Source organism: Scyliorhinus canicula, chromosome 10, assembly GCF_902713615.1.
Source record: "Scyliorhinus canicula chromosome 10, sScyCan1.1, whole genome shotgun sequence".
Lineage (NCBI taxonomy): Eukaryota > Metazoa > Chordata > Chondrichthyes > Carcharhiniformes > Scyliorhinidae > Scyliorhinus > Scyliorhinus canicula.
The window spans coordinates 176,848,193-176,874,382 of NC_052155.1; the positions used below are offsets into that span (position 1 = coordinate 176,848,193).

The 26,190-nt window shown below is 45.9% G+C and overlaps 1 protein-coding gene across 2 annotated transcripts in view; it reads left to right on the forward strand.

Moving 5' to 3' along the window:
- Window positions 1-312: 312 nt before the first annotated feature.
- The window catches only part of LOC119972798 (desmoplakin-like), a 98,910-nt gene continuing 73,032 nt past the window's right edge, over window positions 313-26,190 (forward strand). The window contains exons 1-4 of one of the 2 annotated variants that reach the window (XM_038810212.1): window positions 313-722; window positions 4,525-4,621; window positions 18,956-19,107; window positions 24,316-24,499. In XM_038810212.1, the coding sequence (XP_038666140.1) occupies window positions 436-722; window positions 4,525-4,621; window positions 18,956-19,107; window positions 24,316-24,499 (720 nt within the window). In that variant the 5' untranslated portion in view covers window positions 313-435. The remainder of the gene's footprint in view (window positions 723-4,524; window positions 4,622-18,955; window positions 19,108-24,315; window positions 24,500-26,190) is intronic. The other variant, XM_038810213.1, reaches the window with a different exon arrangement.

Consider the following 26,190-nt stretch of genomic DNA (forward strand, 5'->3'; position numbering starts at 1 on the left):
TGCCACCACTTTGAAACCAAGCAACAACACACAGATTTTACTCCATAATGCTTCTGGTGTACCCGGTTAGAGATAAAAGTCTGAGGGGAGGGGAGATGATGTGAATCTCGTTCGAATAGACATTTTTCTTTGAAAAGCACACACACACACCCTAAGACTTGGTCGCTGGAGGGCAACAGGCGTTCCAGTCTCCAGCACAGGGAAGGCAAGTTAGTTACTCAGGTGTGGCTTGGCTGAGGGTGTAACTTCGCAGCTCACAAAGTTTGGGGAGGAGTTTGAAGAGGCGGAGGGAGAAAGATTGCTCTTGCAGTTTGATTGCAGTGGCTGCGGGAGGTGGAGAGGGAAAAAGAGCTCTCCTCCCGTGCAGCGCAGCCGGGTTGGATTTTCGATCTCTTTGTTGAGGGTGGATTGAGGGCAACCCCCCCGGTTGCAGCCATGAGTTTGCACGGCTCGCAGACGGCGCTGAACCGCCGCTCCGCCTCCCACCTGGCCCGCATGTCCGGCGACTACTCCACCCGCAGCGACGGGCCGGGCGACGTCTTCATGCCCGCCATCCAGACGACGCACGGCGGAGGCAATCTGCACCTGTCCGGGCAGAAGCTGCACCGCACCCTGGGGGCTGGCGGCGAGCAGCCTGTCAGGTACGAGTGCCGGACGATGATGGCCAGCATAAACCCGCGGATGTCCACTCACAACATAGTGGAGACAACACATCACCCCAGGTAAAGACTCTTTTGATCTCCCCCACCCCCAACTTTGCGACAAAGTTATTTAAAAAAAACATTTTGTTCTATTTTAACACCTCAAAATATTTTGGCATAATTTTCTTTGGTAATTGTATGTTTTTTTGTGTGTGGGAGAAAAGGACTTGGGTGTGGAGGCGCGATCAGAAAGTACTTTCAGAAGTCCTTCAAAATGGACACATTGCTGGCAGAGAGTCTCACCTGCACAGGGCGTGTCAGGCCTCTGGCGCACCTTATTTTTTTTCAAAAAGAAACAAAACAAAATGAAGTCATGAAACGAGATAGCTGTGTTTCTGCAGTTTGCCTGTCGGCAGACAGTCGACGTGACCTGGAATCCGGCCTCTTCCGCAGTGTTGGGAACCAGGCCGTCCAATTCTATTGGATCGCTTGGAAAAAGTGACATGCTTTCACAAATTAAGCACTGTGCAATAATAATAATCTTTATTAGTGTCACAAGTAGGCTTACCGTAACACTGCAATGAAGTTACTGTGAAAATCCCCTAGTCGCCACATTCTGACGCCTGTTCCCGTACACTGAGGGAAAATTCAGAATGCTTGATGTCAGATTTCTTTTAAATCCTCGCTGGTATTGAACCTTCAACTCAAAAACAATAAAAGCAGGTTATTTAATCATAATTGCAGAGCTGTATGTGGGATGTTGCCATATAGAAATTGGCTGCTTTGCTTTTGTGTGTTAGGCAGTGACTACATTTCAAAGGTAATTAATTGGCCGTCAAGTGCTTTGGGACATCTTGAAAATCAATTTACATCTCCCTGACACTGCCCATATCTGCCCCACTGTAGCTCATCCGCCGTGGAAACCCTGATCTATGCCTTTTGTCATTTTTGGACTGAAGTCTATTCCAGTGCGTCCTTGGCTGCCCTCGTTCCTTGTACCCTCCATAAACTTGAACTCAACCAGGACAGAGGTTCATCAGACTGTATCTTGACTTATATTATGACCCACTTGCCCATTTACCCTGCACTCATTGGCCCCTTCGTTTCAAGTCCTTCCAATGGCTTCACTGCCAATGGGAAGTAACAGGTGGGGAAGAGGGTTTCGGCGGTAGATGAGCTGAGATGGGGTAAGGTCAGGCAATGTTAGAGAAATAGGGGGTCTTGGTGGTGGCTAGCAAGTATGGCCGAACTGAAGACATGGCTTCAGTCTTCCCAGTGTTCAGTTGGAGGAAATTTCTATTCAGCCAGTACTGGACATTTGGACAAGAAGTCTGACGGTTTAGAGCTGTAAACACATTGAGAGAGGTGGTGATATGGTAGAGCTAGGTGATGTCTGTCTGCAAGTGGAAACTGTTTTCTGATGATACTGAGGGGCAGCATGTAGGTTAAAAATGGCGGCGAGGATATATCCACAGTGAATGCTGGAGGTAATGGTGTTGGAACATGGAGAAGGCATTGCAAGTAATGCTAGCTATGACTAGTGAGATTAAAATGTGAATGCAGTTCCACATAGCTGGAAGATGGTTAAGAGGTATTGGAAAGGCCAGGGCCCCTAGAGGCCATTTTCAGGGTGTCAGTCCGGCCTGGGCTGCAGGTGGGTGCGGGGGCAGATAATTTAGCCTTCGCCTCTCTGATTGCCCTGAGGTGGGTCCTGTTGGGGTGGAGGTCAGCTTCTCCGCCCTGTGCCTCGGCTTGACTGGGGGACCGGCTGGAATTTTTGATTCTCGAGAAGGTGAAGTTTGAGCTGAGGGGGAGGATGGAGGGGTTCTACAATTCATGGACATTGTTTATCATGCACTTCCAAGAATTGGTTGCCATTGAACATGGGGGGGGGGGGGGGGGGGGGTAGAGAGGGGGTTATTGGTGGTGTTGAGCACATTGTTTATGGGATGGCAGTTAATTTTCTGTCTGGGCGAAGTTGAGGTTTGTATATTGAAGGGGTGCTGTTTGGGGGTTGGTATTGTATTTGTTATTGTTGGGTTTCACTTGTGTATTTGTTGAAAATGTGGAAAATGAAGCAAATAAAACGATTTTCAAAAAGAGGCATTCGAAAGATGGAGGATGATTTGGTTAATTTTATTGAAGGCTGCAGACAAGTTGAGATGGATACGCTAGTTTACCGTGATCATAGTAACAAAGGATTTATATTGTGATGTTAGAACTGTTTCTGGAGTGTGACAGGGCGGAAAACTGACTGGGAGAATTCAGACGTATTGTGCGAAAGATGGGTCCCGATTCATAAGGCGACCACACATTAAATGACTTTGGAGAGGAAAGGGAGGCTGAAGATGGAATAGTAAGTTTGCAAGGAGAGTAAGGTCAAAAGTTAGTTATTTTGAGAAAAAGGGTAATGGCAGCAGATTTATCCTGAGTGCTTAGTACAGTATCTGAAGAGAGAAAACCTTGGCTAAATCAGCTGGATGGGAGCTAAAAAGGAAAGTTGGCTGGTCAGCACTTTGGGAATTGGGTTGAGTGAACAGTAGGTGGGTCAAATGGAGAGGATGAGCTTGGAGAGGGCATGAGGGGAAATATGAGCACAATGTGAGAAGGTTTTGCATTCAAGGCTAGGGTGGAGAGAACCCTTTGGGTCTGGGAGGGAGGCAGCTGATGGGTGGATCTCAACTTTAGTGAAAAAGAAGCCCACGCACTCTTCGAGGAGATGGGTTTAAGAAGATAGTTCGACAAAGAAATTAAACTAGGATTATGTTTACATTTCATAATGATCCTGAAATAGTGAGCATTTCTTGCAAGGATTGATCTGGTCCACCTAGTTCTGGTGATGAATGGCTGAACTAAATGTTCACAATTCCATATTCCCTGGACTTAAGGGATTGGCGATGAGGGTGACACCTGGGGAACAGTCTGGGCGCGAGAGCATAACTGGGGCATGTATCAAAGGCGGAGGTGAGTGTGTGATTTATAGCAACTGTTTTGTTGTACAGAGGAACAAAGGCTAGGCAATTGACATTTTGAAAGTTGTTTGTAGTTGTAAATTAAATGGGAGTGGTGGAGTGGACACAATGAAGTAGGAAGGGGTAGTGCGAGTGGAAAATGATACAAGGAAGTGATCAGAAATGGCCCCTCTGTGATTAATGTGATGGAAATGGTGAGACCATGGATGATGGTAAGATCAATGGTGTTGTCATAGTTATGGCTTGGGTGTTTACATGGAGGGGAGCACTGGGTGAGGGTAGGAGGGCAGTGGAGAGGGAGCATGAATTGAGATGGAGGTTGAAATGATTGAGGGTGTGAAGTCACTTGGGCCAGAGGATGAGGAAAGAAAGCAGTGAAAATATCTTGGTGAGAAAACTTTAATTGTACTTAGGTGGGTTGTAGCGAATAAGGATTTTAAATGAAAGGTGATGCAATGGAACAAGGCGAGAATTTAAACGTGATACATGGGGTTAGCTTTGGGAGGGGTGATTTAGCAAAATTGACCCCCAGTGAATGTGGTAGATAGGAAACTCCATGAATAGAGCGGGCCACTTCTGGTTGCTGCTCAAAGGGATGCAGTGATGAGTGTCTTGATGGGCCCTTCGGAGGATACCAAGAGAGGCATCATGAGAAGCTGTTGGCTTTTCGAAGGGTGTTGAATCTAGTGTGGCACCAGGATAGCAGAACGGTCAAGTAGCTCTGAAGGTAAGGTTGGGTTGGGGAATTGGGTTGGCATGGGAGAGATGAAAGAAAGTGTGACGACAGGTGTCTAGGAGGGTAAAGATTAAGAATTAAAAAAGAACTACAGCCGTGTGTTAATACAGAATAAACTGATTTTGATAAACACGTTTGATTGTACTGCACACACTCTTGTCTGTTTCTTTTTCAGTAATATGGATTCGCTAAAAAGGCACTATAACCTGATTGGAGAGATAACGGAAAGCTGTGCGAAGAACCTCCATCAGGCAGACCAGCTACTTCAACAGGTACATTCTCACAAAGATTGGAGCAAAGGTTTTAGAATACAAGAACACCTTTCATGAACAGAATGTGATATTCATATACCTGCAGTATCAATGTAACAAAGGTCAAAAGTGATTTCCAAATGTACTCTATTTTTAAAATGAAAGTACATGATCCTGCGCACTGGCCTTGGGGTTTTCTGTTTTATTAAAACCTTCCAGTCATTTTTTTATTGGCTTCTTCCATTAATAATGTATTGGTTTCATTTTTACCCCTGTAACCTCAAGTTTTCAGTCATTAGACCTATAATATGATTCAGACAGTGATCACCCTTACAGGTATGATAATACTATGTAGAGGTAGTGGGGTAGAAATACATCTCAGAGAGTTGTGAAACACGGAGCTTATCGCACCAATTGTCCGCTGTCTAATGTTCAGTTATATTGACTTCATTAGAAGTGTATATTGTACTTTACATTTAACAGGTGGCTTGTGAATAGTGTCTGGTTTGCAATATTGTATAAGACTAATATCAACTCCAGTAAAACTGGAAAATAGTTGATTTGCTGATCATTGGCATGATATTTAATTAAAAATATTCTTGAATTATAGTGAAGTTGGAATTGGTTTTCTATTAACATTCTTGTCTAAGCTGCCACCCAACATAAAACATTTTTAAAAAGTCAACACCATTAATAAATTTGCCACAATTAGAATACTTGCCAACTTCCAATGCTGCAGGGGACACTCTTGTTTTAAACATCTCTCCATGCAAGTCTCACTGCATATTGAGAGTGTTTTTCAGATGAGGGGACAGACTTGGGCTGAAAAGTGACGGGAGTATTTGCAACAACAAGAAATGGCTATCTTCAACCCTAATCATCCAAGACCCTGCCTGCCGTTATCAGACCATAATTTTCATCTTCTGCGGGTGTTGCCATTTATCATAACCATAACTAGATAGCATGGTAGAAGCTGGGTATTCTTCAGTGACTTCCAGACTTTCTGCTTTTTAAAAATAGATTTGTTCTTCGGTTGGAGGCGTTGTTGGTAAAGCCAGCATTTGTTGGTGGAGGGGAACTGGCTTCTTGAACCACTGCATTCCACCTGCAAGGCTTAAATCAGGAATATGATAGAATATTCGGTGCAGCTGCATTGCACCAATGCTGAAGAAACTTGACAACATTCAGGACGAAGTAGTTTGCCTTACCCTGGAGAAAGTGAATCTTGGAAGAATTTACTCCCAATTGTGAGAGAGTAGAACAGACCACCTGGGGAAGATTATGGAAACAAAGTAATTTGATATATTTAAAAGCATATGGATACTTAGTTGGAAAGTGTGGGTGGGAAGGGATGTGGAGAAGAGGCAAGGAATTTGGGTTAACAAAATTAGGGTGCAAATTCGATGCACTTGTCTCCTTACTATTTTTGCTTTTGCACCTATGTTACAATAATAAGGTTGGCACTTCTTCAAATTTTAGATATCTAGAATGAGGGCAGTTTGTTGCTATCAATAAAGTGTCTGAGCCAACAGAAATTGTTACAGCAGAAAAAATTGGATCCTGAAATACCTGACAAAAATTTAGAGTACCCAATTAATGTTTTTCCAATTAAGGGGCAATTTAACGTGGCCAATCCACCTACCCTGCACAGCTTTGGGTTGTGGGGGCGAAACCCACGCAAACGCGGGGAGAATGTGCAAACTCCGCACGGACAGTGACCCAGAGCCGGAATCGAACCTGGGATCTCGGCGCCGTGAGGCAGCAGTGCTAACCCACTGTGCCACCGTGTTCTAATACCTGACTTTTTGAAGGAAGATTAAGAATTGGATTCCACTTATATTGTTATTTGTGCCATCTTCAAGGGCCGGATATTTGCTCCTGAGTTGGTGCATGCGAAGGTTTATGTGGTTCACTTGCTTGCAGTAACTCCCCAATTGCAAATCACATCAGCTTTTACAGACTCGACGTAGAATGGCCAGCATGAACACTTTAAATAGTCTGGCTGGTTTGAGTCATAGAATTTACAGTGCATACATGGCCTTTAGTTTTTTTCCATGTCGGTGCAACATCGAGGGCCGAAGGGCCTGTACTGCGCTGTATCGTTCTATGTTCTATTCAGCCCATCAAGTTTGTACCGACCTTAAACTGCAGTGTAGTGCACTCTATGATGCAGTAACTGGTTTAGTTTTTAAAATGTCTGCTGAACACAAAGTCGTTTCTGACCATGCTAATGTCTACATGACTAAATAACATATCCGATTCAGACGACAACATAATTGTCACACTACAAATATTGATTTTGAAACTGAGGAGTTTAAGTTGGAAGAATTCTTGAATCAGCAGATCTGCCTCAATATAAAGGGCCTATTCAATGCAGTCTTTGCTCTGGGCTGGCAGAGTGCATGATGGACTTTGACCTGCTGCCTCTGGAGACAGTTTGGGTTTTGAGGCAGGCTGGCTTGAAGAATTGCCTCACTTCTCTTTTTTTAAAATTTTGGCTCATTCTGTAAAAGACTATTGGGCGCTCTAGCCCTCATCCCTCCAATCCCATGCCGCCTCACTACAGTCGGCAGTTCTCCACTGCCTTGTGCATTTGAAAAAAAACTTCTAACCATCTAATAACTTTAATTCGTACACACTTGATACAGAAAATAACTTTCATTGATGAAAACCCATTCAAAGATTTTAAATACTCTCAAGTGGTCAATCTGTGATTTAAAATAAACTTCTATTCAGTAATCACATCCAAGACAGCTGATTAGTTAATAGCTTAAGAGCATCAATCAAAATTGAGCTAAGTGGTTTTAGCCTTTTGAATCTCAGCCAAGCATTCATAATGAGCTCAGCTATAATAAAAACCTTTGGGAAATGTCTATAATGAAACTGCAGGAACTGTTTCTAAAGTTAGACCACATTGTTTGTCAATCAGTGCACTAAAAGGCATGTGCCTTTTCAAATTCTGACATTTATAGCCTAATTTGTTTATTTTTGAAGGGCTTGTGGGTTTAATTCACTTCAGACCATAACAGGTGAACACTCTCTTGATCTGCTTACTACTCATCCACAACTTTTTGGCTCCCACAACTTAAGCCCCATGGGAAAGCTCAGCAGGTTAATGTTTTGTCTCTGTGTGATTTGCTGCCTGAGCCCCCTCCCCACCCTCTTTCCTCTATCGGAGAAAATTTTATCAGTTGGAAATGGGGTGGCACATTTGCATTCAGGTCCTCCCCTCCATTTATAAAGATCCCTGGAGTCAACCCTACTCTGTGAAAATCCGGCCCCCGAATCTCACTTTCCATGCGGCAGAGGGAGCTAAGCAATGTATAAAATTACAATTGAAAAGATACAACTGAAATGGCTTAAACAGTCCATGTCAGCATTTATACTTCACTCAAGCATCCTCTTACTCTTATTTAACTTTTGTCAGCATCACCCTCCGTTCCCTTCTCTCCCTTGTGCCAATTTATGGGCAGTACAGTGGTTAGTACTGCTGCCTCAGTGCCGTTTTGACCTTGAGCGACTGTGTGAAATTTGCTTTCTTCCCGTGACTGTGTGGGTTTCCTCCGGGTGCTCCATTTCCTCCCACAGTTCAAAGATGTGCAGGTTAGGTGGATTGGCCGTGGTAAATTACCCCTTAGTGTCCAAAATGTTAGGTGGGGTTACTGGGTTATGGGGATAGTGTGGGGCTTCGTCTAGATAGGGTGCTCTTTCGAGGGTCGGTGCGGACCCAATGGACAGAATGACCATCTCCTGCATTTTAGGGTTTCTGTGATTTAGTTGCCCCTTGAATGCAATTATGCTTGTTTTAATAAGGCCACAACGAGTAAAATAAAGAAACATAGTTTTATTTACAATGCAACATATACAATACCCAGTAGATCCCTACCGAGTTCCTGGTTTAGTTGGTGCCTTATTGGCTTTTATCAGAGGTTAATAGAGATCCCGGGCGGAATTCTCCGCTCCCGCGCGGCATCGGGAATGCCGTCGTGAACTTGGCCGAGTTTCACGACGGCCTCGGAGGCCGCTCCTCGCCCCCTATTCACCCCCCCCCCCCCCCCCCCCCCCCCCCCCCAAAGGGGCTAGAAGCGGCGCTCCGTAAATCTCAGCTGCCGGGCCTTGACGCTTGTGCCAAGGCGGCGCGCCGAGAATAACGCGACAGCGTCGCCTAAGTGACGTCAGCTGCGCATGCGCAGGTTGGCCAGCTCCAACCCGCGCATGCGCGGCTGACGTCACAACGGCTGACGGCTCCAACCCGCGCATGCGCAGTTGCCGTCTTCCCCTCCGCTGCCCTGCAAGACGTGGCGGCTTGATCTTGCGGAGCGGCGGAGGGGAAAGAGTGTGTCCCTTGGAGACGCCTTCCCGACGATTGGTGGGCACCGATCGCGGGCCAGTCCCCTTCCGAGCACAGCCGTGGTGCTCACTCCCCTCTCCACCCCCCACAAGCTGCAAACGGAACTTTGGCGCCATGTTCACGGCGGCAGCGACCAGGTGTGGTTTCCGCTGGCATGAACAGGTCGGGAACGTCAGGCCGCTCGGCCCATCCGGGCCGGAGAATCGCCGGTCGCCGTAAAAAACAGCGAGCGCTGATTCATCCGAGCGGGGGGTGGGAGAATCGCGGGGGGTGCCAGGGCGGCGTGTCGTGAGTCGCCCGGCCCTCCCGCGATTCTCCCACCCGGCATGGTGAGCGGAGAATCGCGACCCCCCGTACTCCGCAAGGACCACAGTGAAGACCATCATTCCCACCCAGAGGGTCCGTCCGGACTATTACAGTTGTTCGTTAACTGTTTCCTCCCATTTTCTACCAAAGGTGTTTAGCTTTGATGGAAAGTAGTTCCAATATGAGAGATACCTCACCCGAGGCCTTTCCTCATAATTGAGCCGCCAAGTTGGTCCTGAAATTCAGCAGCAACCTCCCAATTTTCTGTTGGGGAAACTTCTGGAGAAATGCCAAAAAATGGCCAATTTCTTTTCCATTTCTCTGTCACACTGCGGGGACACCACAGCACAGCTGTTCTATTCCACAATCCATGAATGTGCGCTTGCAGCAGGAATTACCGGCAACCACTGGGGAAGGGAATCCTGGCTGATTATCGTTTTTACCCCAGACGTTGAGGCTGGCTGCAATATGCCTCCCGCCATCCCAACTCTGATTAGCGAATTCATCACAAACTAGAAGTTCAACTTGAGACCGTCTTGACGTATAGCTTTCCATTGTACCTCGTGTTTATAAGTTCTGGGTATGTTTTGTACAGTTTTAAATTTAAATTGCAGTTTGAGACACATTAAGGGCTTGGTGCTATTTTCTGTTAAGCACCATGGCTCTGGACGTGATGGTTGAAGCTCTATCAAGGCATTTTCTCAGTGTATTTATTTAGTTTTACCAGGCGGTTGCCTTTATTTACTAAGTATCCTCAAAGACCCTCCTGGCACTAAAATGTATGCCACAAAACCAAGGATGATTTAATTTGCCTCTTTATGCTCCCCCTCTGCAAACAGTGTGCTATTATCAATGGGAGAAAACCCAGATTTAAAACGTAGGAAAATGTAGCTCAGTGGGTACCAGCTATTTACAATCTATATGAATGACTTGGGTACAGGGATAGAAGATTCTACAGCCGAATTTGCAGACGACATAGTTTAGTTTAGGCAGATACAGCGAGAAGAGATGGAGGGACTTGGGGAGCGTGTGTATAGGCCAAGTTGGCAGGGTATTGTTGTTGGTTGGGGGGGTGTTACGCACTGAATTATGTTCACATTAGTATTTGTATCTTTTGTTGTTATAAAACCATCCGTGCCTTAATAAAATATTTGTTTTAAAAAAGTTTAAAACATTTGCAGATGACACAAAAATAGGTGGGACAGTAAGTTGCATTGAAGAAATAAGAGCCTTACAAATGAATATAGATAGGTGAGGAGAATGGGCCAAAATGTGGCACATGGGGTTTAACGGGTATAAGTGAGGTCATGCATTTTGATCAGAAAATTGGGCCGGCAACTTATTATCTAAATGGGGAGAGACTTTGGGGTGCTCTGTTGCAGAGGAATCTGGGGATCCTTGTTCATGAGTCACAGAAAACTAGCATGCAGGGGCAGCAGGTAATAAAGCCAATGGAATATTGGCATTTATAGCTAAAGGAATACAGTATAATGGTCAGGAACTGTTGTTGCAACTATACAAGGCATTGGTGAGACCATACTGGAGGACTATTGTGCACAGTTTTGGTCCCCTTATTTGAGGAGGCTGTTCTCGGGAGGTTCATTAGATTGATTCCAGAGATGAAGGGTTTGTTGTATGAAGAGAGATTGAGAAGTTTAGGCCTATACTCTAGAGTTTAGAAGAATGCGGGGAGATCAAATTGAGGTATACGAGATGATAAAGTAGACATGGAGCAGGTGCTTCCTCCTGTGGGGCATTCGAGAGCAAAAGGAAAAGAGGTAGCAAATTTAAAACAGAGTTGAGGAGAAACTACTTCTCCCACAGGGTTGTGAATCTGTGGAATTTGCTACCCCAGAGTGCGGTGGCTGCTGGGACAGTGAATAAATTTAATGAGCAGTTAGACAGATCTTTAATTGGTAACGGGTTGAAGGTTTGTGGAGAACGGGCAGGACGGTGGAGGTAGGCCAGGATGAGATCAGCCATAATTGAATGATGGAGCAGACTGGATGGGCCAAATGGCTTAATTCTTCCCTATATCTTATAAACTTATAATAGAAGCGCAGCTGGATTGTCTTCTTAAACATGGTTTATATTTTCTTGAATTTAAAAGATTGAGGTGTAACTTAATCAAGGTGTTTAATGTGAACAAAATGGATTTGGTAGTTTAGATGCAGATAAACTATTTCCTTTGGTGAGAATATCAAATATCACCGGAGTTGCCTCCGCAATATCCTGAAAATCCACTCTCAGGATAGACGTCCTCTCCCAGGCCAATATCGCCAGTATCGAGGCACTGATCCCGCTTGACCAGCTGCGATGGCCGGGCCACATTATGCGCATGCCCGACACAAGCATCCCGAGCAAGTGCTATACTTGGAGCTCTGCAATGGTAAGCGATCAGTCGGAGGGCAGAGGAAATGCTACAAGGATGGTCTGAAAGCCTCCCTAAATAAATGCAACATCCCCATCGACACATGGGAATCGCTTGCCTTAGAACGCACCAACTAGAGAAGAAGCATCCGCGAAGGCACCAATCACCTTGAGCGCCTTAGGGTGGAGCATGCGGAGGCCAAGCTTAAACAGCGGTAAGAGAACGCAGAATCCAGAACTTCTCACCCACCCACCCCATCAAACGCCACCTGCCAAACCTGTGGCAGAATCTGTGGATCCAGCATTGGACAATTCAGTCACCACAGAACCCACCTCCCCAGAGCGGAAGCCAGTCACCATCGCCACTGAGGGACTGCCCAAGAGAGAGAATCCAGAATAAGGAGAGATAACCTTAAAATTAAAGCTAAGCCATTTCGGAGTGAAATTGGGCAGTACAACAAAAGGTAAAGGGAATCTGGATCTTACTTCCCTAAAGGACCACAGGTGTGGAATCAGGTGAAATCATCAGCACCAGGTTTGTTAAGGTATAGAGAGTACAGAGCAGAGGTAGGTAATTGGAATTAAGCTTCAGATCAGTTATGATCTTGCTGAATAGCAGAACAGGCTCGAGAGTGTAAATGGCCGTCTCCTGTTCTAATGTCTCCAGTTCCACACGTACTCTGTCAAACTGGTTGAACAGGACTCCCCCATTCCTTTCAAAGCTAATCATCACAAGCAGTAGGGACTTTTGTAGTGTCCGTACCTCTGAGCCGGCGCTCCAGGTTCAAATTACACCCCCGCGACGTGATGCTCCAGGAAGGTGCATTCATAACACAACCAGATTGACTATCAACCTGCAAATGCTTCTCTTGCATGTCTGTGGCAAGAGCGGGAGAGATTCCTGGTCAGCCTTGTGATGGAAAGAAAGGTGGATCCTCTACAATTACTATCCATAGCACCAGGTGACAACATGCACACCACGTGTGTTGTCACAGAAACCCTGACTTGCTGAGTGAACTGTAACACGCCACCTTTGATTCTTCTTTCCAATTATTTTCTAGATTCATAACGAAGCAAACGATAGTCAATGTTGATTCTTGCTGTGACATCAACTGCAGTTTGAAACATTTGGTACCAATGAATGGTTACTAATGGCATTATGTGGGAAAACTAAGCAATAAGAATAGTGTCTGTAATCTGATCTATGCCAAGCCCCACTGTGCTCTGGAATGGAAATTTCCACGATTGGTATAATTTTCCCCACAGCACAAAATGTGCCACCATGTAAGAATAAACATTTCTTCTGAGGAACATTATTGGTTATAATTTTTATGCGGCTAAATTAATATTGTTTTGTATATGAATGGAGTTGTGTAAAAGTGGACCTGCAAAGATTTTGTTTAAGCGTAAAGATATCTTTTCATTGTAAAGGTTTTGATGGGCTTCGCTAATATAGGGCCCCAAATATTAAAGGATATAACAGGGCAGTGGTAATAGGAGTAAACTAGCAACATAGATACATAGAAGATAGGAACAGGAGGAGGCGGGATTGTTGGGTTAAATTCAATATTGGAATCAGTACATCTGGTAATTCATTGGGCTAAAAACAGAAAAAGTGACTATGAAACCTACACCAAGTGGGTTAACTTGTAATAACCACCTGTAAAGCCATGAACACAAAGCACAAGGGAGGGTGTCCCCTTCACAGAGCAAATAGGAACAGGTAATAAATGTGGATCAACATTGTGCACATCCTGACGACAAAGCCCGGAGCTACACGCTGGAATCTTACCGTGAACTTCAGGATCCCAATGTCACTGCATAAAGTGGGTCCTGAGCCTTCATGTTCTGGCAGTTGGAACGGCTCAGCAATTTTACAACAGTGGCAGCCTAATTGACTGCCTCCAGGTCCACCATTCAATTAGGGACAGTAGGCAGGCTCCTAATGCTGTCCATTCAATCAGAGGACTGACAACTATGAAGCCTCAGTTGCCACCAAGTGAGGCGGATACATAGATACATAGAATATAGGAGCAGGAGGAGGCCTTTTGGCCTTTCTAGCCTGCTCCGCCATTCATCACGATCATGGCTGATCATCTAACTCAGTAGCCTAATCCTGCTTTCTCCCCATAGTCTTTGATCCCATTCTCCCCAAGTGCTATATTGAGCCGCCTCTTGAATATATTCAAAACTTTCGCATCAACTACTTCCTGTGGTAATGAATTCCACCGGCTCACCACTCTTTGTGTGAAGAAATGTCTCCTTATATCTGTCCAAAATGGTTTACCCTGAATCCTCAGGCTGTGACCCCTGGTTCTGGACACACCTATCATTGGTAACATCTTCCCTGCATCTACCCTGTCTAGTCCTGTTAGAATTTTATAAGTCTCTATGATCCCCCCTCATTCTTCTGAACTCCAGCGCGAACAATCCCAACCTAGTCAATCTCTCCTCATATGACAATCCCGCCATCCCTGGAAACAGTCTGGTAAACCTTTAATGCGCTCCCTCGAGAGCAAGAACATCCTTCCTTGGAGAAGAAGACCAAAACTGCACACAATACTCCCAAGTGTGGCCTCACCAAGGCATTGTACAATTGCAGCAACACATCCCTGCTTCTATACTCAACCTCTTGCAATGAAGGCCAACATACCATTAGCCTTCTTTACCGCCTGCTGCACCTGCATGCTTACCTTCAGAGAATGGTGTACAAGGACACCCAGGTCCCGCTGCACACTCCCCTCTCCCAATTTACAACCATTCAGGTAGTAATCTGCCTTCCTGTTTTTGCTTCCAAAATGAATAACCTCACACTTATCCAAATTATACTGCATCTGCCATTGGTTTGCGCAGATCTTGCTGTAGGATCACTGCATTCAATCTTCCCACCTAATTTGGTATCATCTGCAAACTTTGAGATGTTACATTTTGTTCCCTCATCCAAATCATTAATATATATTGTGAATAGCTGGGGTCCCAGCACCGATCCCTGTGGTACCCCATTAGTTACTGCCTGCCAATTTGAAAAGGACCCATTAATCCCTACTCTTTGTTTCCTCTCTGTCAACCAGTTTACTACTGTATCCACCTCAATACATTTCCCCCGATCCCATGCGCTTTAATTTTGCACAATAATCTCTTATACGGGACTTTGTCAAACACCTTCTGAAAGTCCAAATATACTACATCGACTGGCTCCCACTTGTCGACTGTACTGGTTACCTCTTCAAAGAATTCCAACAGATTTGTCAAGCATGATTTTCCCTTCATAAATCCATTCTGACTCTGATTGATTCAGCCACTGCTTTCTAAATGTTCCGTTATAAAGTCCTTGATAATGGATTCAAGCATTTTCCCCACTACCGATGTTAGGCTTACTGGTCTATAATTCCCTGCTTTCTCTCTACCTCCCTTTTTGAATATTGGAGTGACGTGAGCTACCCTCCAATCTGCAGGGACAATTCCAGAGTCTATAGGATCATGGAAGATGACCACTAATGCATCCACTATTTCCAGAGCCACCTCCTTAAGCACTCTGGGATGCAGATTCTCAGGCCCTGGGGATTTATCCACCTTCAATCCCATCAGTTTTCCCAGCACCATTTCTCCAGTAATGTTGATCTCCCTCAATTCTTCCCTCTCACTAAACCTTTCATTCTCCAACATTTCTGAGGTCTGATTTGTGTCCTCATTTGTGAAGACAGACCGAAATATGTATTTAATTGCCCAGCCATTTCTTTGTCCCTTATTTAGTATTTCTCCTGTTTCTGTCTGCGTGGGCCTACATTTCTCTTTACCAATCTCTTTCTCTTCACATAGCTGTAGAAACTCTTAGGGCGGGATTCTCCGACCCCACCCCGCCGGGTAGGAAAATCGGCGGGGGTCGGCGTGAATCCTGCCCCCGCCGTCCCCCAAATTCTCCGATCCCCCCAAAAATCGGCCCGGTGTGAATCGGCCGCCCGCCTCGCAGATTGGTGGGGACCGGCGCGACTCAATGGGCCCCGGGGTCGCCCGATTTCTGCGGGCCGCAATGGGCTGAAGCCCCGCCCGTTTTTTGCCAGTCCCACCAGCGTAGATCAGACTAGGTCCCTTACCGGCGGGACCTGGCGGCGTGGGCGGGCTCCGGGGTCCTGGGGGGGGGGGGGGGGGGGGCGCAGGGCGATCTGACCCCGGGGGTGTCCCCACGGTGGCCTGGCCCACGATCGGGGCCCACCAATCCGCGGGCGGGCCTGTGCTATGGGGGCACTCTTTTCCTGCGCGTTGGCTGTGTCAGCCTCCACGATGGCAGACGCGTAGGTGAACCTCCCCAGCGCATGCGCGGGGATGACATCAGCAGCCACTGACGCTCCCGCGCATGCGCGGGCTCTCGCCGGTCGGCGGAGTCCCTTCGGCCCCGGCTGGCGTGGCGTCAAAGGCCTTCCACGCCAGCTGGCAGGGTGCAAACCACTCCGGCTCTGGCCTGGCCCCTGAAGGTGCGGAGAATTCCGCACCTTTGGGGCGGGCCGACGCCAGAGTGGTTCAGCTCACTCCGTCCCGCCGGGACCCCCTGCCCCGCTGGGTACGGGAGAATCCCGCCCTTTGTGTCAGCCTTTATGTTCCCTGCAAGCTTCCTTTCGTACTGTACTTTCCCCTTCTTAATCAATCCCTTTGTCCTTTTTTGCTGAATTCTGAACTGCTCCCAATCCTCAGAACTATTAATTTTCTTGGCCAATCTGTATGGTTCTTCCTTGGATGGGATACTATTTCTAATTTCCCTTGTAAACCATGGATTGGCCCTCTTACCCCCTTTGCTTTTGTACCAGACAGGAATGAACAGTTGCTGTAGTTCCTCCATGCGTTCCTTAAATGTTTGCCATTGTCAGGGCAGCACAGTGGCCTAGTGGTTAGCACAACCGCCTCACGGCGCTAAGGTCCCAGGTTCGATCCCGGCTCTGGGTCACTGTTGGTGTGGAGTTTGCACGTTCTCCCCGTGTCTGCGTGGGTTTCGCCCCCACAACCCAAAAACGTGCAAGCTAGGTGGATTGGCCACGCTAAATTGCCCCTTAATTGGAAAAATGATTGGGTACATCCGAATCAACTACTTCACTCTCCATCTTGATAAAAATTTCTATCATGTTACTGTCGCTGATCCCCAACGGGTCTCGTACAGCCAGATTGGCAATAATTCAGGAAGTCTTAACTAAATGAGAAATTCAGAGGGCCAAGCGTCAGCGGGGAAGCCCTTCAGTAGGGCGTTGTTGGGGCTGCCTTCCTTCCGCAGCTCCTTCTTTGGACCATGGAGCCTGCGGCTCTGCTTCTCTCCCCTCCCCGCACCTTGCAGATTCGATAAAATGTCCCTTAGTGGAGCCTCTAAGTATGCAAATTGATAGCTCACTTGCTTGGAGAAGACTGCTGTTCTCCATTTGATCCTACCAGTGGCAAAATATCACAGTGATGGGACTGCATCAGGGAGCGGTCCTGAGTCACAGTATGGATTACATCAGGGAGTGGTCCTGACAGAGCTCTGCACCCCACCCTCTCCATTAATTCGCTCTTCCATCAATGGCTCATTGGTTAACATTGAGTAGCCCGGTTATGCAAGTAGCCTGGTTATGCAAGCCAAGAATTAAAACAAAATTATTATTGTGATGTTTGCAACTGTGGCTAGGCTGGCTTTTATTTTGAATTACTGTGGGTCACTTTGAATTACCGTGGTCCGTGCAATGGTGATGTTGTTAGGTAATGAGTTCCAAGATTTTGACCCAGCGATGATTGAAAGAACAGCATTTTATGTGCGAGTTGGTAAGAGAGCCTGGAGTTGATGGTATTCCAATGCATCAATGTTCCTTTTACATCCCAGGCCTGACCCAACATCCTGACATGATAATAATCTTTATTATTGTCGCACGTAAGCTAACAATGCAATGAAGCATCTGTGGAAATCCCCCAGTCGCCACATTCCAGCGCCTGTTCGGGTACACGGGGAATTCAGGATGTCGAAATCACCTAACAACACGTCTTTTGGGACTTGTGGGAAGAAACTCCGGAGCACCTGTAGGAAACACAGGCAGACATGCGGAGAACGTGCAGACTCCACACAGACAGTGACCCAAGCCGGGAATCGAACCTGGGACAATGGCGCTGTGAAGCATCAGTGCTAACCACTGTTCTGCCGTGCCGCTCACATTTGGCATGGGTCACATTCAACACATGCAATTTGGACACACCTAAGGTAGTAATTGGCATGTTGTAAAACAAGCACTGTTAGATGTCCAAGAGTCGCTATGTTGACCGTCACAGTTTGACAGCGTTGCTGGTGGCCATCTGAAAGTGATGTTGGAACAATTTAAAAATGCAAAGAATAGCCCTTTCAGAGGTCCTTCAACAAAATGCACAACAAAAGTAAGATGGAGCAAGTGCTGTGTATGCTGTGACTGGTTATGTCAGTTCTACAGTGACCTTGGACTGGAGGGTATTGAAGAAAAGTGGGAAAGGAGATTTTCAACTGACTCCAGAGCACTAATGTGCGCCCTTTCCAGCTGAACTTGGTCCTCACCTGACATCCTTTATATATGAGATGGGCTGGAAGCTGAATATTAGTTGGTGTTCAGTCTCGCTGGTGGGAAGAATGCCTCTTGGGCAAGATTCTGAAGATGTGCATGACCTCCACAAAATCATAAGCCAGCAAGTTGTCAACTTCAGGAGAGAAGGAATGTGAAACTCATAATGTGTTTGTTGGGAGAACCCAGTCTAATATTTCCTTGTTTTGGGTGTACAGTTATAATAGAGCATCAAGTGAGGTTAGGAGCATGAGGAAGAACTACCTCTATTCCATGGCAAAATTCCTGTGGTGTGTATGTACCAGAGTTGCGTGCAGTTTGAGTAGTAATTGTTACTGTGTGACTGGGGGCTACAGACATCCTGGGTGGAATTCTCCGCTCCACTGGCAGCGCACCCACGCCCACACATTTCCCGGTGGCGTGCGGTGGCCATAATCCCATTGGCATGTGGCAGAAACAGAGAATCCTGCTGCCGGCAAGGGCGCACTGCCCAGGGGCACGTGGCCGGCGGTCCAGAGAATCCTGCCCTCTGAGTAGTTTATAAATGGCAACTTAACATTCAGGGTACGTTCAACAATTGCACTACATCGAGAAACTGCGCAAAATACAATGTATTCAAACGCAATTACTGAATGCTTCAGCCAAACTAAAACAACTTGTCATATTTCTGTACAAAATTATTTGAATATTTTAACATTAGTCATTTGTAAAATGATGCCGTTTCTGCTTAGTGGAATAGAATTTTCTTTGGTGAAGATCCATTTTTGTTCTCGCACTATTTCGTTGTAGGATTTGAAAGGTTTTGATTTGGGTTTGCAAGGAAAATACAGATTACAAATTGATGAACATTTGAAAGTCGCTGGTGAGCAACTAGCAAGTATTGAAGACCATGCCAATGTTTTGAGAATTAACGGCTTGGATTTTGAACCAACTCTCAAAAGGTAAGGAAAAATACTTCTATTCAAGTGTAAGCTGAATTGAAGATCTGTTTAGAATTGTAGAACTGGGAATCTGCCATTCAGGCCTCTGGGCCTGTGCCACCATTTGACTAGATCATGGCTGATCTGTACCTCACTTCCATCTCCATACTTCATAATATCTTCACAAAAACTTGTAAATATCAGTTGGGCATTGTGATTGGTAACAGAACGTGTCCTTCTGATATCGCAAAATTGAAAACCTATTGGCTGAAATGTTATGGTCCCTTGCTGGTGGGTTTGTAAAATGCAGCGCTCCCCCCAGACCCGTTTCCCATTGGGCGTTGGGCAGCCCATCTGTACTTGGGCCTATTGAGGCTGTTAAGTGGCCAATTATTCAACCTGCCACTATTATCTGGACAGTTTTGTTGACTTAAACATGGGGCAAACTAAACAGTGCACAGAATACAGGTAAGAATATGGCCAGGAACTTTTATGTCAAACAATTCTGTCATTTAATTTGCAGAGTCCAATGTGTACTTTTGAATTGAAGCAGCACTAACTAGGGTAGCATGGTGGTTAGCATAAATGCTTCACAGCTCCAGGGTCCCAGGTTCGATTCCCGGCTGGGTCACTGTCTGTGCGGAGTCTGCACGTCCTCCCCGTGTGTGCGTGGGTTTCCTCCGGGTGCTCCGGTTTCCTCCCACAGTCCAAAGATGTGCGGGTTAGGTGGATTGGCCATGCTAAAATTGCCCGTAGTGTCCTAAAAAGTAAGGTTAAGGGGGGGGGTTGTTGGGTTACGGGTATAGGGTGGATACGTGGGTTTGAGTAGGGTGATCATTGCTCGGCACAACATCGAGGGCCGAAGGGCCTGTTCTGTGCTGTACTGTTCTATGTTCTATCTTAATTCTGTTCCGTATTATGATGGTGTAGGCATGTTAAAAGTAACTTACTTTCATTCTCAATTGCTCAAAAAGATCTTCCCCTCTGACAAGCCATTGAAGATCAGACACTCATTTTAATAATAATAAAAATAATAATCTTTTATTATTGTCACAAGTAGGATTATATTAACACTGCAATGAAGTTACTGTGAAAATCCCCTCGTCGCCACATTCCGGTGCCTGTTCGGGTACACAGGGAGAATTCAGAATGTCTAATTCACCTAACAGCATGGGCGGGATTCTCCGACCCCCCCCCACCCTGCTGGGCCGGAGAATCGGCAGGGTGCCGCGCGAAGAGCGCCACACCGCCCCGCGCCGGGACACCATTCTCCTGCCCGTGAAAAACCGGGCGGGTGCGCATGGTGCAGGGCCGCACGGAGAATCGCCGCAAAAGGCCGTAGCGGCGATCCCCCGGCCCAGATGGGCCGAGTGGCCGTCCGAGTCCCGCCAGCGCTGTTCTAACATGCTCTGGGCCGGTGGGACCTCGAGGTTGAAGGGTCCGGGGGCGGCCTGTGGAGAGAGGGGGGGGGGGGGGGGGATCCAACCCCGGAGAGGGGATCCAACCCCGGGGAGGCCCTCCGTAGTGGCCTGGCCCGCAATCGGCGGGCCAGCCTCTCTGGCTGCGGACCTCTTTTCATCCATGCTGGCTCCTGGATCCCTGCGCTATTTGGCGTCGGGGCAGGCGCGGGGATGATGGCTACTGCGCATGCGTTAGTTGCCGCCGGCCCAACTGCGCATGCGTGGACCCCGCGGTGCTGGGTCGATGACGGACCGGCAGCTGGACCGACGTGGGCTGCCCCAGCGCCGTGCTGGCCCCCCCAGGATCCAGGAATCGGGTCTCAGAACCGGCGCCGGCGTACTTCCATTTTGGCCCCGGCGCCAGCACTCTAGAATCAAACCTGGGACCCTGGAGTTGTGATGCGACAGTGCTAACCACTGTGCTACCTTCTCCATCTGGGAGATCCAATCTGTCACACTTGTAAAATAAAATAAAATGTTTTTGCGGCAATTTTTTTTCTGTAGCTCCAAATTAAATGAGACCATTTTAACTTCAAAGGCTTTTTCATTGCAAGTCCAGCTGTCCCTAACTGAGCTCGCCATTAAATTTATTTGCCAGGGTAATAAAAAAATGTTGGATGAATTGTGTAATTACCGAAATTCTGTAACTGCGATATCATTGCAAATCGGAATAATGATGGAAGCCCAGGAGTATTAAGGGTGAACAGAAAACAAAGTGGGCCAGAAAGTCACCTGTTTATTTTTACAATGTTTGTTGCAAATTAGTCTGATTCATCAGATTCTTGTGTCCTTTTTGGCCCAATTTTAACCCACCCTCACCCAACGAGAGTAGTGCGTAGCATGGTGGTTAGGATCGAGCAGAGTCCACTTACTGGCCTATGACTGTGCTGTTAATGCCTGGGCACGTTTTGCCTTATTTTTGAAGTCGGCGGAGGTTCCTGCTGCAGACGAACATGTGGCTAGTTTAAATTGAGAAGTCTCCTCCCAATGACAGAGTAGTCAGCAGACACCAAGATGCGTAAGATTTGTTGGGCTGGAATCCTTAGGATGGGTTGTTGAGTCATTAATATGAGGAAATGGCTGAGGAACTGAACAGCTATATTGGGTCGGTCTTCACACTGGAAGACACAAATAACATGCCAGTGACTGATGGAAATGAAGCTATGACAGGTGAGGACCTTGAGACGATTGTTATTACTAAGCAGGTAGTGATGGGCAAGCTAATGGGGCTAAAGATAGACAAGTCTCCTGATGGAATGTATCCCAGGGTACTAAAAGAGATGGCTAGGGAAATTGCAAATGCTCGTGATAATTTACTAAAATTCACTGGACTCTGGGGTGGTCCCGGTGGATTGGAAATGAGCAAACATGACACCACTGTTTAAAAAAGGAGGGAAGCAGAAAGCGGGTAATTATAGGCCAGTTAGCTTAACTTCGGTAGTAGGGAAGATGCTGGAATCTATCAAGGAAGAAATAACGAGGCATCTGGATGGAAATTGTCCCATTGGACAGATGCAGCATGGGTTCATAAAGGGCAGGTCATGCCTAACTAATTTAGTGGAATTTTTTGAGGACATTAGCAGTGCGGTAGATAACTGGGAGCCAATGGATGTGGTATATCTGGTTTCCAGAAAGCTTTTGACAAGGTGCAACACAAAAGGTTGCTGCATAAGATAAAGATGCATGGCATTAAGGGTAAAGTAGTAGCATGGATAGAGGATTGGTTAATTAATAGAAAGCAAAGACTGGGGATTAAAAGCAAATTACTGCGGATGCTGGAAACTGAAACGAAAGAGAAAATGCTGGAAAATCTCAGCAAGTCTGGCAGCATCTGTGGGGAGAGAAAATAGCTAACGTTTCGAGTCCGATGACTCTTTGTCAGCTCACAGGCAGAGAAAGTGGGAAATATTTATATGAGTGAGAATGAAAGATGAGTCATAGCCACAGAAACCCAGGGAAACAGGGTATTAATGGCCACAGAAACCAAGGGGAAAGAGTACTAATGGCAGTCCCCAGAGAGCACAAAAGATGTGAAAGGTCATACAGCAGGGAAACTAACATCCGAGGATGAACTGTAGATGTGGGGGGAGGGGAAGCAAAGAGGAGAAAGGTGGATAAGATGGGGGGGGGGGGGGGGGGGGGATTAAATGTATATTAAGAAAGAAAGAAATCATAAAAGATAGTTAAAATGGAATGAAAACAAATGGGTCGAGGTGGAGTAGAGCTGATCATCTGAAAGACTGGTGATTAATGGGTGTTTCTCTGGTTGGCAATCAGTACCTAGTGGTGTCCCTTGGGGATCTGTGTTGGGCCCACAACTGTTCACAATTTATATAGATGATTTGGAGTTGGGGACCAAGTGCAATGTGTCCAAGTTTGCAGATGACACTAAGATGAGTGGCAAAGCAAAAAGTGCAAAGGATACTGGAAGTCTGCAGAGAGATTTGGATAGTTTAAGTGAATGGGCTATGGTCTGGTAGATGGAATACAATGTTGACAAATGTGAGGTTATCCATTTTGGTAGGAATAATAATAAAAGGAATTATTATCTAAATGATAAAATATTAAAACCTGCTGCTGTGCAGAGGGACCTGGGTGTCCTAGTGTATGAGTCGCAAAAACTTGGTGCAACAGGTGATTAAGAAGGTGAGTTGAGTTTTATCCTTCATTGCTGGAGGGATGGAGTTTAAGACTAGGGACTTATGCTGCAATTGTATACGGTGTTAATGAGGCCACACCTGGAGTACTGTGTACAGTTTTGGTCACCTTACCTGAGAAAGTATGTACTGGCTCTGGAGGGTATGCAGAGGAGATTCACTAGATTAATCTTAGAGTTTTTTTTTTAAATTTAGATTAGCCAATTATTTTTTCTAATTAAGGGGCAATTTAGCGTGGCCAATCCACCTACTCTGCACATTTTTGGGTTGTGGGGGCGAAACCCACGCAGACACGGGGAGAATGTGCAAACTCCACACGGACAGTGACCCAGAGCCGGGATCGAACCTGGGACCTCAGCGCCGTGAGGCGGTTGTGCTAACCACTAGGCCACCGTGCTGCCCTAATTAATCCTAGAGTTGAGGGGGTTGGATTACGAGGAGAGGTTGAGTAGAGTGGGACTGTACTTGTTGGAATTTAGAAGGATGCGGGGGGGGGGGGGGGGAATCTTCTAGAAGCATATAAAATTATGAAGGGAATAGATAGGATAGATGCGGGCAGGTTGTTTCCACTGGTGGGTGAAAGCAGAACTAGGGGGCAGAGCCTCAAAATAAGGGGAAGTAGATTTAGGACTGAGCTCAGGACGAACTTCTTCACCCAAAGGGTTGTGAATCAATGGAATTCCCTGCCCAGTGAAGCAGTTGAGGCTCCTTCAGTGAATGTTTCAAGGTAAAGAGGAATAAAGGGTTATGGTGTTCGGGTGGGAAAGTGGAGCTGAGTCCAAAAACGATCAGCCATGATCTCATTGAATGGAGAAACAGGCATGAAGGGCCAGGTGGCCTACTCCTGCTCCTAGTTCTTATGTTCTCTCTTGACTTATTCCTGTGAGGTAGGCTCTGTTACGGACACAATATCCCAATTTTCGTGCTTTGTGCTCCACCTAGAGGATAAAGAGGAAAATTGATTCCACAAATTTGCTGGATACCTCTCATAATAACACTAGTGTGGCAACCGCAAGATTAAAACTGACAGCGGAAAACTGATATTATACTTTGTTGGTGCTCTCTTCAGCTAGACCTGTTCAGTATTCACTATCTTTGAAACTTCCCTGCAGTGTGCAGCAGCTTCGGAATCAGATGCATATCATTTCAAAGACTATCACCGACCGATACAGTGAGCGAATGATTGAACGGAGCCGGTCACTAAGGCACCACAGCATCCCAAGACACAAAACCTCCTGGGACGAAGGAATGTCAAGATCGACTAGTGAGCTGTTCAGTTGGTTAAGCCAACAAAGGGTAAGTCAAGTTTTTAAAAAGTGTCTTAAGTGTTTTGAGAATAATGAAAAGAAGGATTGGCTTTATTAATTAAAAACCTGAATTCAAAGTTTTTTCTTCAGTTTTTTATCCTTACGTTGTGCCATTTGTCCACTGAACCATTTTTGATTTTAAAGAAAAGGACACCAGGAATAAATCTTAACAGATTTGGTGATAAGCATGGAATGAAGTTGGTGTTTACATCAATTAGACATTCATCTGTCGAAACTATGGGAGAATTCATCAGATGCAAATTAGACATATTTTCCCAAAAGTGAATATAATGGGGCGAGCATGTTGTTATGCCACCTATTGTATAATGAGATGGTTAATAATGTTGTTATTTCCAGCTCAATGTAAAGTGGCTAGAAGGGAGGGAACTGGGCTCGGTTGAAGGAAAATTGGGATTCTTTTTGATCTTCACAACGCATGCATGTTAACTGACTCATTAATTTATTTCTTTATAAGGCATCCCTCTTAATGTTTCTTATTGCAGTCCCTAAGTCCAAGGCTGATGAAGTTTAAGTGGCAGCTTGAGGAAATCCTACACTGCCAAGCATTACCACAATGAAATGTCTGCAGAATCTCAATTATTAATCAAGTAGCACTCAGCACTTTGTTGTACCTATTTTACAGCTTCTGAGCTTGGTTGACAGAGAGGTGTTATCAGCCGTGGCTGAAAGGATATTTCTGGTCATGTTGTTATGGCTAGGGAGGTCAGGTATCATTGATTGTCTGAGAACAAAAGAATGGCAGCTGTTTGCGTAAAGTGTGTTGCCATGCAGAGGGAAGTAGCCGGTGTCACTCGCAAGCCATTAATCCAGCAATTTCCAACGAGGCTTTTATTGCCTCATTGGTGTTGCAGTCTTCCTTTGTAGCATTCCATTTCTTTGTTCTCCCTCCCGTTCAGTCTCCCCACCTGTTTCCCCCTCCCTCTAATAATTTGGGTATATGGTTGAAAATAAATTAATTTGATAAGAGCCTGATCAGCTTTTTCGCCAACTGTTTTGCCAACTGCACTGTTGCTTGTTGGAATATAATCTGAAGCCACTTGAAAATGGCCAGTTACCCCTTTGGAGTAGTTGTCACTTTTACAGCTGTGCCCCAATGGCAAGAAGCTGCATGTTATGTGCCAACTGCTGGTAAATCTCATTTTCTGCACTGGGGCAAATGGAAATCTTATTACACAAAAGCAATAAGAAAAATCTAGATACGAATTATTTTGGTCGGTCAACCGTCTGGTATTGGTATCCACAACGTGGGCGCTGCCTGTGCTCCAGATACTGTCCTTTCTTGGTTTCCGTCCTCCCCTCCATGTAGCCTTCATCCACTTACTCCCAAGCATGGACATCATGGAACTCCAGGAGGTAATATAGTAACTATCAGTTGTATAATGCCACATGCCTCATGATGCTATTAAATGATCAATTTAATCACTTGTGCACAATCTACGCAATGATTTATTCAGCTAGAAGTTTATTACTTTTTAAAAAAAAACATACTTCACTCATTAGGCCTTTAGGCTAATTAGGTTGATTGAATAGTTGTGCTTTGCTTTATGAAGAACTCTTGCTATCTAGCCTACAATACAATGATATGCATTTACTGGCGCAACACGGACAGAACCGTCTGCAGCTAGATAGGTCCTAGCAATACAAAACCTGTGTTGTACA